The sequence below is a fragment of the Canis lupus genome, chromosome 26, assembly GCF_048164855.1.
Source record: "Canis lupus baileyi chromosome 26, mCanLup2.hap1, whole genome shotgun sequence".
NCBI classification, from domain to species: domain Eukaryota; kingdom Metazoa; phylum Chordata; class Mammalia; order Carnivora; family Canidae; genus Canis; species Canis lupus.
In genome coordinates this window covers 37,714,379-37,727,026 of record NC_132863.1, presented here as the reverse complement: position 1 = coordinate 37,727,026, position 12,648 = coordinate 37,714,379, and the positions used below count along the sequence as shown (strand labels likewise).

The window sequence follows — 12,648 nt, the reverse complement described above, 5'->3', positions numbered from 1 at the left end:
CCAAGATGGTCCCTTAGGCTTTACATATGTCTATTATCCACAGCCCCACTCCCCAGAGGTTTCATTCATATTGCAGTCCATGTCAGTGGAACCTCTAGAACAGCAACCCTGCCCACCCTGTCCACTTCTGGAAAAGGTTAGAAGCAGCTAAACATGAAAAGCAAAAGAGTTTTTAAAAGCACTACTGATATAGGGGTTAGAGAAGAAGAGCCATGTAAATACAAAGAGGTGACAGTTATGACAGAAGACCTCAGTCACACAGGGGAAAAACAAAATAGACCTGAGCTTCCTGGCAGCCATATGAAAAAGGGAAAGAATTAAAATTATTCTATTTTAAGGACTTCACTACCAAAAAGTAGAGTTTTACATTCTATTAAGTAATTGCATTTAACTCTACATTAAATAAATAATGAAATCTATGAACACAGATTGGTGGTAACCTAAATCAACAAAAGGATAGGGCTTAAAGCAGCAGGTCAAACTTCCTTGACTTTTACCCTCAGTAAGAAGTACATTTTAAAAATCATGATCCAGCACACATATAATAACTGAAGCACATATTTTTTTGAAGCACATATTTCATGAAAAAATGCTTAATGTTACCATGTGTGATATATTCAGTTTATGTTCTATTTTCTCTCTCACTTAAGAAATGCTGGTTGTAGGGCGCCTGGGTGGCTTGGTTGGTTAAGCATCTGCCTTTGGCTCAGGTCATGATCACAGTGGTCCTGGGATCGAGCCCCAAGTCAGGCTCCCTGCTCAGCAGGGAGTCTGCTTCTCCCTCCCCCTACTTGTGCTCTCTCTCTCTCAAATGAAATCTTGAAGCAAAAAAAAAAAAAAAAAAAAAAAAGAAAGAAATACTGATTGTAACCTCCTGCTAAATTAATGATTTTCTTGAACCATTAATGATTTATTGACACTGGAGCCAAGTGTTCAAATATAGCCATTTACCTAAGATTTGGAGGGCAAAAACAAAAAAAAAACCCATCCAGTAGTCATTCTGAGTTTAATTCCACTGAAACCACACCATAAAACTGAGGGAGCTGTGAATGAACTCTAACAAAACTTCCCTGTGCATGTGAAACCCACTGACGTGTGGACTGTCCCCATGACACATCAGTGGCTAGCCATGAACATTCAGCAGCTATGAGTACCACCTCAGAACTCATAGCCACTCCTGAAAAAAGCTGGTTGTACCCGGAAATGGCCTCTATCTTCCAAGTGGAGCACCTAATTCTAGTATCATCAGACTGCTTCTTGAACCCAGCCTCAAGGAGAATAAAATTAATCACTAAAAAGATACTTTTTAGATACTTAGAAATGTTTAGAAATATCCTTTCCACAGATTTCTGAATTCCACATGAAAGATGGGGAGATATGAGCAGACTCAGTTTCCATGACTTCATTGGGGGTGAGCATTCCACTACTAAAATTATCTGGCCAAGGATTTTTTTTTGGAGGAGTGAATAGGAAGAGAGGCTGAGCTCTTGGTTCTTACCTTTAATGGCAGAGGTGACCACATCTTCTAAGATCTCCTTCACCACCTCCTGGGCACCATCATCAGTCCCTAAGCACACCCAAAGACAGAAACATGAACATGTGGGTATTTCCAGGGAAAGAATAGGAAGGGGGAGAAGGAGGTCACATCTCAGGAGGCAAAGGGGGCAAACAAGTCCTATCCAAAGCCAAATCTGATTATATCAAAATAAATTAGTCCTCTGCAATCTGGAAACTCTTAGGCATCATCTGCTACAACTTTGGAGTTTCCCTCTGTGGATCACTCTTCCTTCCTCAAGCCCTCACCACCACCCCCAAGCTGTAGGCAGGAACTGGAGTTTACCCAGCTCAGCAGAGCAAAAGATAGAGCTTTCTCTTGTGCCTTCACCCTGGGCACCCCCGAGCCTTGGGGAGTGACATGCCCCCTGCTGTTTGCTTCCTTCACACTCAGAACATGCTCAGAACCCCAGAACTCAGCATGAGACTTCTAATGTGGTAGCTGAGGATTTATTACATTTGAAATCCAATTGTTCTGCCAACTGTTAACTGGTTAAGTGTTAACTGCTTAACCACTAAGAAGTCTGCTGTGTTTGGGCACCTGTGTGGCTTAGCAGTTGAGTGTCTGTCTTCGGATCAGGTCATGATCCCGGGGTCCTGAGATCGAGTCCCACATCAGGCTCCCTACAGGGAGCTTACTTCTCCCTCTACCTATGTCTCTGCTTCTCTCTCTGTGTGTCTTTCATGAATAAGTAACTAAAATCTTTAAAAAAGAAGTCTGCTGTGCTTAAGTTTCAAGCATGCTGTCAAAATGTTAAAAAACCAGGGCAACTCTCTTGGTCTTCTCCCTCTTTGGGAGCTTTGTACTCCACCATTCGATAAATTTTACCAAAAAAAAAAAAAAAGTTACAAAACCAAACCAAATTCTTGCAAGGTTCAGATCATGCTGCTAGTTTCCTGGGATGTCTAGTAGTCACCACCTGGCCATTACTAATTGGCCATCTCACAGACTCTATCCCTAAGCAAAATAAGAGGGTCACCGTGAATAGGTTCAGATAGAAGACACTCTTGCTGCCATTCCCTCCCTAGCCAGTAGGAGAGCCACCCCTGTGACACGCCAGTTATTAACTCATACCCTGAGTCCTTATAGAGCTCTCATATTGTTTTGGAAGAGGGTGTCTATATTTCCAGGCTATCCCAGCAGAAAGGGTGGCCGTGTGACCAAGTTCTAGCTAACAAGGGGTAAGCATAAATTACTGGGGATTGTAGGGGCTTCCGTGAAGCCTCTGTTAGGGAGGGACATGACTCAACTAGGAGTCCTTGAGTCCCACCCTCTTCCTCCTTCCTGCTAGAAGGACTGGACAGCATCTGGAACCATGAGGTAACCTGGAGGAAAAAAGTTGAATGCTAAGAACAATCAGGAAAAAATAAAAGGAATCTGAGACACATCCTCCCACACCCCTGTTTTCTGTCCAGTTTAGTAGAGACTATGGGGAATGGGAGTAGCTGGGGTAATAAGATGTATTCATTTGTTCATTCCATCAACAAACTGAGTGCCTGTGTGTTTGGCACTGTTCCAGGCACGTGGAATACATCACTGCTCAAAACAAAATCCTTATCCTCACGGTGCTTACATTCTAGCTAGGATAATAACTAACTGTGCTATGCTGTACACTACAGTGCTGGGGAAAAAGCAGAGTGGGAGAAGGCAGATGTGGAATTGGCAGGGACCAATGCAAACACATGGGGACAATAAAATGTGGCATGCCTGCTTCCCAGAGACTAGTGGTTGTGTCTGATGTCCAAGCACTTGGTAATATGCAAGAATACTAAAGGAAAAAAATCAGGGAAGAAAGCTGTTTGCTGTCACATTCCAACCACACACCAACATGGTTCCTCAACAGGAAGAAACACTTAGGCAATCTACTGTCACAAAATAAATGTCCATTAAATAGCTAACAGAGGTCGTAAACCTGAGCTGGAGCCGCCTGGCAAGGCATGTTATATCAAAAATAGGTCAGAAAGGAGGGGGGCCTAGAGGTATATTTTGCTATTTTTATAGAGTGTTGGTCTACGACAATTTTTGTTTTGTCCACAAAAAAATACTGCAATTCCTAAAGCAGAGGATCTGGGATTGCTAACATGGAAAACAGGTGCCCTTTATTCTATGGCACTGTCCCTACCACCTTTGCATCTGATTACCACCTTAACTATTTGCTCTTTTTCTTTAGCTATTTTTTTTTTTTAGATTTTATTTATTTATTCATGAGAGACACAGAGAGAGAGGCAGACATAGGCAGAGGGAGAAGCAGGCTCTCTGCAGGGAGCCCAATGCAGAACTCGATCCCAGGACCCTGGGATCATGACCTGAGCCAAAGGCAGACGCTCAACCCCTGAGCCACCCAAGCACCCTCTTTAACTTGTTTTTCTTTAAACAAAGACTTATTTGAAAGCTAATAATAGCCAACACACAGGTTCAAGTGCCAGACACTGCTCTCATTTAATTCTCACAAACCTGTAGAATAGGTACTAGCTGTGCCCCCATTTTAATGAAGAGGACCCTGAAGCTCAGAGAGGTTAAAGACTTCACTCAAGGTCACAGAGCTATTACTATAAGGTAGAGTCATGATCTGAAACAAGGCTGTCTGATCAGAATCTCCATATTGCCTGAAGGAGGATAACTTTGTTCTATTTTATATTTAAGAACAGCATTGTTTTTCCCCTTAAAGAATGAGATGCAAGAAGAAAAAACAAGATAAGAAATCCTTAAACAAATAGGTATTTGTGTACCTACAATAGCTACATTAGCTATATAAATCACCTACACTAATGTCTCATGCATGTTGAGAGTCAGAAAGTCAGAATCTTAAAAATCATCTTAACAAAAAAAGAAAATGGGAAGTGACAGCTTCTGGGCACAGGATTTCTTTTGGGTGTAATGAAAATGTTCTAAAATTGACTATGGTGACGACTGCACAACTCTGAATGTACTAAAAAATAATTGAATTGTACATTTTAAAAAGGTGAATTTATGGTACATGAACTATATCTCAATAAAGCTGTTGTTTTTCTTTTTTTAGATTTTATTTATTTATTCATGATAGACATAGAGAGAGAGAGGCAGAGACACAGGCAGAGGGAGAAGCAGGCTCCCTGCAGGGAGCTGGATGTGGGACTCGATCCCGGCCCCCTGGCCCGGGATCACGCCCTGGGCCGAAGGCAGGTGCTAAACCACTTAGCCACTCAGGGATCCCGTTTTGTTTTTTAACTGATTAAGAACAGCTGGGCAATGAGAAGGAGTGTGAATGGACAAATGAAGTGGGGTGCCTGAAGGAAGACTGCTGGCTGTGCCCCTAAATTCACATAAGCTAGAATGTCTCAGGCTCAAAATTCTCATTTTGCAAGTTTACACAGAGCAATTTAATCCATGTCTTTTTTTTTTTTTTTTTCAATTTATTTATTTATGATGGTCACAGAGAGAGAGAGAGAGGCAGAGACACAGGCAGAGGGAGAAGCAGGCTCCATGCACCGGGAGCCCGACGTGGGATTCGATCCCGGGTCTCCAGGATCGCGCCCTGGGCCAAAGGCAGGCGCCAAACCGCTGTGCCACCCAGGGATCCCAATTTAATCCATGTCTTGCACAGGCTGATAAGACTTATCAACTGTTTATTTATCAACTTGGGATGAAAAACTAGTAAAGGGAAAGAGATGTTCAAGTCTGGTGGTGAACTGTCTCCAACTAGACAAATTTCACTGGGAGTCAAATGATCCCAAGAAGACCATGGGGAGGGTTCTCAGTAAATTATTATTATTATTATTTAAATATTTTATCTATTTATTTAAGAAAGACACACAGAAAGAGGCAGAGACAGGCAGAGAGAGAAGCTCCCCATGGGGAGCCCAATGAGGGACTCAATCCCAGGACTCTGGGATCATGCCTTGAGCCAAAGGCAAATGCTCAACCACTGAGCCACCCAGGCATCCCCCTCAGTAAATTAAACAGGAAAACATAGGGACACCTGGGTGGAGCAGTTGGTTAAGCATCCGATTCTTGATTTCGGCTCGGGGTCCAGGGATGAAGCGTCAGGTGGGGCTCCATGCTCAGCACATCTGCTTGGGATTCTCTCTCCCTCTCCCTGCGCCCCTCCTGCTCTTGCACTCTCTCTAAATAGATATATAAATATTGTAAATAAAAATAAATAGGAAAATGTATGTTGAGTGCCCAGTTAGCAAGCACAGTGCCTGGCACAGTGACTGGTTAGTTAGGGGTGGCTCTAGGACAGTGATGACTAAAGGATGGACCCAGAGAAGGGCAGAGTGTGTTATCTCCACCACAGAGGCACTAGAGCCCTGGCCTCTCACTGGGCCTGGACAACCTGGATTCTAGCCCAGGGCACTGTGTCCCTGTGCTGGCACCTCCACCAACTCCCCTCTCGGGCTATCCTTTCTCCTTGGCTTCCGATGTTAATCAACCCCTTCTTCTGAAAAACCCATTTTCCCTTTAGAGCCACATCTTGAGAACCAGAAGCCACTCACTCTTTTTAAGGGTAACAGCATATTTCTGTTCCAACCCACTATTTGTGGTTTTGCTATTTGATTCTTACAGGCAATCTGATTCCCACATTCTTGGGAGAAGCCTCGCAGGGGGTACCAAGTATTGGCAACAAAATCCACAGCGATATACTAAGTGCAAATCACTGTTTTATAGCAGAATTTTAAGCTACTATGTTTTTGCAAACCTATCTTTTAGGGATCCCTGGGTGGCTCAGTGGTTGAGCATCTGCCTTTGGCCCAGTGTGTGATCCTGGAGTCATGGGGCTGAGTCCCACATCGGGCTCCCTGCATGGAGCCTGCTTCTTCCTCTGCCCCCTGCCCCCCCGTGTGTGTGTGTCTCTCATTAATAAATAAATAGATGATCTTTAAAAAAAAAAAAAACCTACCTTTTAGAAGTCAAGCTCCCCACACACACAGTTCATTCAAAAAAATGTATTTATTGAGTGACTGCCATGAATGCTGGGCACCATGCCAGTGTTGAGAAAGTAGTGGTGAACAGAATGGTCTAGATCTCAGCCCGGGAATAACGAAACATAAACTCTCCAGCGATCTCAGGTAGTGATAAGCGCTAAGAAGAAAATAGAAGAGCTGATACAGCAGAAGTGTGGGAGCTGCAGAGAAAGTGATCAGGTTGAACTGAGAGACCCGAAGATAAATGGGAGGGATGGGGGAAGGGACAGGAAGTGCAAAGGCACCAGCAGCAAGCATGGCACTCTCAAGATAAACGCTGCTTACATATTGTGTGGTCGATAAGGGGAGAGAGGTGGGCAAGGGGCTAGGTCACACAGGGCTTTGAGGCCATGGGGCAAGGTGGGCACAGGCTTCACTCTGAATGGGATGTGATGGGACATTACCAAAAGGGTTTAAGCACAGGGGAGCTGTGATCTAATTCATGCTTTTAAAAGCTCACTCTGGCTGCCATGTAGAAAATGGGCTGTAGTAGAAGCACTCTGACGCAGCCAGAGAGGCATTTTTATCTGCACAGCTATGCTTACTACGTACCATGTGGTTTTTATTTATTTATTTATTAATGAGAGACAGAGAAAGAGAGACAAAGAGAGAAACAGAGAGAGAGAGAGGCAGAGGGAGAAGCAGACTCCATGCAGGGAGCCCGATGTGGGACTCGATCCAGGGACTCCAGAATCATGCCCTGGGCCAAAGGCAGACGCTAAACCGCTGAGCCACCCAGGGATTCCCCCTTGTACCATGTGTTTAAATACTAATATTTATTGACTGACCATAGCCTGATAAGGGTTACAATAAAAACCTGGTTCTTGCCCTGAGAGTTTAAGAAAGTGAAGATGGCAAGAGATCTATAGGGTGGGCCAGGAGTTTTTTTTTTTTTTTTAATTTTTTATTTTTTTTTTTTTTATTTTTATTTTTTTTTTTTTTAAAGATTTTATTTATTCATGATAGTCACAGAGAGAGAGAGAGAGAGAGAGAGAGAGGCAGAGACACAGGCAGAGGGAGAAGCAGGCTCCATGCACCGGGAGCCCGACGTGGGATTCGATCCCGGGTCTCCAGGATCGCGCCCTGGGCCAAAGGCAGGCGCCAAACCGCTGCGCCACCCAGGGATCCCTAATTTTTTAAATTTACTTATGATAGTCACACAGAGAGAGAGAGAGAGGCAGAGACACAGGCAGAGGGAGAAGCAGGCTCCATGCACCGGGAGCCCGACGTGGAATTCGATCCCGGGTCTCCAGGATCGCGCCCTGGGCCAAAGGCAGGCGCCAAATCGCTGCGCCACCCAGGGATCCCTGGGCCAGGAGTTTATGAGCACCTTCCCTGAGACACGGGACCTTCCCTGAGACATTGAAGATAGCAACTCTGTGATCACCTAGAGACACGTGCCATTTTTGGTGGCAACTCTTTTTGTCCTTTCCTTGAGTAAGCTGATATAGAATAACCTTCCAGCAACAGCACTTGGTCTGCTCCTGTGTCTGCCAAGCATGCTGATAAATAACAGAGGAACACAAGCTGCTCACACATGTGTCCTCTCACAGAACATACTACCAACAGAAACTGCTGTCAATAATGGGACAAAAGAGACAAGATAAAGTATAAAGATGAGTCAGATACTTCATGAAGATCAAGCAGCTAGAGTAAAGAATTATTACACAAAAATCACTTGGGAAGGTATAGTCCTGGGGAAAAAAAATGAATTTGAGAACTAATTTGTACAAATTGCCCAGGGAAACATGCAAACATTCTGAAATAATCTTATGATAACCAATGCACCATTTCTTGCCTAATGTTTTAAGACTATAGTCAGGTGTGGGATATCTCTTTCATTTAAAAACAAACAAAACTGGGGCAGCCCGGGTGGCTCAGTGGTTTAGCGCTGCCTTCAGTCCAGGGCATGATCCTGGAGACCCGGGATCGAGTCCCATGTCAGGCTCCCAGCATGGAGCCTGCTTCTCCCTCTACCTGTGTCTCTGTCTCTCTGCCCCTCTCTCTGTGTCTATTTCTGTATCTCTCATGAATAAATAAAATCTTTAAAATAAATACAAACAAAAATATGTAATGTGCTAGGTCACAGAAGGAAACAAAGCTATCTGTCTGTCCACTGTCATGGCCACCCACCCACACACCTTCTTGCACAGATGTCTATGAGTAGCCACCAACTGCCAGGTTGTAGGCAAGATGCAGAGATCCCGTGTATGCGCAACAGAGGGGGTCCCCTTGTCTTCCTCAGGGCAGATAAACATTGAGCGACTGACTACCCAAACAACTACTGGGAGATAAATACCCCAAACTGAGCCCACTGCACTGAAACTGACATCAAGAAGTAGGAGCTTGCTGCATTCCAAGAACTATTTAGAGAAAACCACACAGCTGACACAGGACATTAGACATCATGCTTTGCTGGCTGTGTTCCTCAAAAGAAGAGCGACAAGGAAGGCGGAAGGGCGAGAAATAGACAAGCTGCTATCCGAGGTTTCCTGCAGATGTTAGCAGGCCCCCTGAACTGCCCCTCAGACACAGATGGATCCCTCACATGGCGTGAAAGGAACATTGCCCAGGGTGTACCTGACAGCGATAGGTCTCTTTCTCTGGGTGCGTCTCCATTCTCTGAGCTCACTTTTCCAGAACCACTCTTGGCATGTTCACCGTTGGTTAAATCTGTCTTTTCGGGAGTCGTCGGTTTGCTCTGGGCCTGGCTCTGCTTCAAATGACTGAACTTTGGGGACACTGTTGCAGCTTGGATCACGGGGGACTGGGGTTTTGACTGGATTGGTTTTTCCAACTCTCTGGCCTCCTGCAACTAAAAGGCAACAACAAAGGGATTCAATCTAAATGTTCCCAGTATCGGTGCACCTGGGTGGCTCAGTCGGTGGAGTGTGTGACTCTTGATGTCAGGGTTGTGGGTTCGAGCCCCATGCTGGGTGTAGAGATTACTTAAAAATAATAAAATCTTAAAAAAAAAATTGGTCCCAGCATTTTGAGAAGGACCAGAAAATATGTCAGCCTGAAGGATAACATTTTAAACAGAAGAATAGCACTTTAAATAGGAGATAAATTGTTTTGGCAAACTCAAAACAAATTGTGAATGCTGATTCCAAAACCCAAGCTAGATTTTCTCTCTTTTTAAAGCATGAACAAAAACAGAATTCAGAGGAAGAAGGGATACACTTTAAAATGAAACCATTCACACATCGGTTGTGTCGTGCACCCCGCAGCTGATGACTGCCACCACTCACCACTTGGTTTTCCATGCGTGTGAAAATGACGTTCAGCATCTGAGTGAGGGTAGCCTTGGCAGTGGTTTGATTGATGAGATTTTTGCTGGCCAAATAGATATTGTAACATGTCCTCACTGTCTGCAGGATAGTGCCCTCATGAATTTCAATGTGTGGGGATGTCACCGCTGTCAGAAGAGCCTAGAACAGAAATCCACAACCTTCACACCTTCACAAACATCCACCTGCCTCCCATCCTCCCACAGCCAAACTTTTCTACAGGGTTTGGCTTTGTTTTGGTTTGGTTCTGTAAATTTTAAGATGGCTCTGCAAACCAAGACTCCCTATTGCTCTGAGTTTAAAGGTATTAACTCCATAAAATCCAGATTTTTTTGCTGTAATTAAGCTGTGTTGAAGAGGGCTTTCTACCAGGATACTTTTTTAAAAGCCAAAAATACAGACAGTTCTCTCAGGAAGGAAACTGCTCTAACTTGATCTCACCTTTATTAATCACAAAATATACAGGTTTTGATAGGCAGTCAGTGTCCCGGTTCCCTGGAGGGTTTTCAGGAGAGCTTCAGGAGTGGCTAACGTGGAGCCATCTGGCACAAAGCTAATACAGTGAGGACTTCAGATCTGGAATGCTGACTATAGCCATCCCGATCTATTCTCCCTACAAGCAGACGGTACTACCACATGCCAAACCACTTCTGGCAGCAGAAATGGAACAGGGAAATGGAATTAGGGGTAGGTGGGAGGGGACAGGACAAGATGACAAGGGGCAGACTGATATAAGATTATCAAGGGCCCACTGAGAAATGGCAGACTGGGAATCCATAATTTCAAGGAGAAAGACCGGAGGATTTCAAGCTGATTCAATTGACAAGCAATTTACATTGTTATTAGGGGAACTGTTTACTTTGAAAACACACCTGGTTCCACTTTTCTTGTCTCAGTCTGTGCTAATAAATTCTGACACTTAACAAAAGATCTAAGTGATACTTACACTCTGTTGTTCCAGTTCAGCACCACCTGAGACAACTAACACATGGTAAATTAGAAACCCAAATTCCCAAAGGAGACTAGCTTTCTTATTTAAAAATCCAGACCAGGCAAACAAACAGAAATACCTTAATTATTTGTAACTGAACTCCTTCATCGGTCTGAGGGCCCTGAAAACAGTTGCAAATGGTTTCAACGATCCTGTCGATGAGCCGCTTCCCTGGGGCTCCACTGTCAGGGGCATTGCCGGTGATGTGCCCATATGCGATGAGTTTCTAAAGACAGAAAGAGATGAAAAGTTTCTACCTGGCCAGGACTGAGGCTGCCTGTGGCAGCAAAAGACAGGCAGTAAAGTTTGGCCTTAACATCCGGTTCCCACAGATCCTTCTGCTCTCCTGGGGCATGATAGGCACAGCTATCTTCTGGGTGCACCGTTCACCCTGTCTCCCACGGCAGAAGAGCTCCAGCATGGTGAAAGGCTGTCCAACGCAATGGGCAAGGTGTAGAACAGTGGCCAGTACACAACCACAAGTGTAAGAAATTGAGGGACTAAAACTTGTACATAATAGAGACAGGAAGTAGTCAGCAGTTGCCCAGAGCTGGGGGGTGGTTAGAGGGAAATAGGGAATAACTGCTGATGACCCAGGGTCTCTTTCCGAGGTGACAAAGATGGTCTACAACTAGATTGTGGAGATGGATGCACAACTCTGTCAGGTACCAAAAATCACTAAATTGTACACTTTCAGTGGGTGATTTGTATGCATCTGAATTAAATTGTGAGCCGTTAAAAAACCATATATGTGTGTGTGTATACACGCATATATATGTATAAATATATACACACACACATAAATTCTTTTTAAAAGGAAAGATACAAGGAAAGACACATAAGAAACTGATAATTTATTCTGCTAGAGGGGGAACTCAGTTCTGCACCTATGTTACCAAATGTGTATCAACCTGGCTGGTGAAGAGGTGAGGCGCTGCTTGGGCCACACCCTCTTGGTTGGGCTACACACTGGCTTGGACATGGGCTGCCTTTCAGAGACTGGTGCCACCTCACTTAGGACCTGGATTTCACTGTGGGGAATCTGAAAGCTGGAAAGGAAGTCAAAGGTCAGGGGCAGGAGGATTTCCAAGCCTGGCTGAGATTCTGAATCACCTGAGGGAGCCCATTACAAATACAGATTCCCAGACCTCATTGCAGACCTATTGAATCAGAATTTCTGGGATAGAGCCTGGTAATCAGTGTTTTTCTCCAAGTAATCTAGGTTATTCTGATGGCTAAGCAGATAAAAGAATCACTCATCTCACATAACCCCTCTACGATATGTGAATTCTAAGGCATTCTCTGCTTCCACTGACTTAAAGACTCTTTAAAATGCTGTTCTTTACCCTTTTTGGTTCCTAATTTGTCATATCCCTACCTCTACACAAAGTGACACAAGGACCTGAGGTTATCTATGGTGCCACCAGTACTGTGCTAGGAAGACCTGCTACTCTGCAGAGGCCCGACTCTTGTTCCTCAATAGCCTTCCCCATCAGTAGCTGTGGAAACACTTCCATCCAGTAAGCAGGAAAAAACAGGTTAAGAGAGAATGGCTGAGAGTAGAACATGATACTGTCAGATCGTGTGACTGAATGAACAGGAGAGCCCTGCACACCCTCTGCCAATCAAGTCCAACCCCAGAGGTCACCAGACAGGGGCAAGGGGGGGCAGCAGGAGTGGGGAGGGTGCAGAGGGTGGGGGTGGTGCTGAAATGTGTTTCTGAAAAACAGCTCACGATGCCCTTTACCTTAACCCCCTCCCTGCTGCTAGACATGCAGGCTTCCGAAGTGGGCAGTGCTGGCTACCTGGTAAGGGAACTCTGGTTTTTGACACTGCTTATGCCTTACTCCTAATGGATGCATAACCCCA

The 12,648-nt window shown here is 44.6% G+C and overlaps 1 protein-coding gene across 4 annotated transcripts in view; it reads right to left on the bottom strand.

The window, feature by feature from the left end:
• Nucleotides 1-12,648, bottom strand: part of ARFGEF2 (ARF guanine nucleotide exchange factor 2) — a 99,834-nt gene that overhangs the window by 68,217 nt on the left and 18,969 nt on the right. For all 4 annotated transcript variants that reach the window (XM_072801372.1, XM_072801374.1, XM_072801373.1 and 1 more), the window contains exons 4-7: nucleotides 10,859-11,005; nucleotides 9,750-9,929; nucleotides 9,079-9,313; nucleotides 1,499-1,567 (exon numbers count right to left, since the gene is read on the bottom strand). In XM_072801372.1, the coding sequence (XP_072657473.1) occupies nucleotides 1,499-1,567; nucleotides 9,079-9,313; nucleotides 9,750-9,929; nucleotides 10,859-11,005 (631 nt within the window). The remainder of the gene's footprint in view (nucleotides 1-1,498; nucleotides 1,568-9,078; nucleotides 9,314-9,749; nucleotides 9,930-10,858; nucleotides 11,006-12,648) is intronic.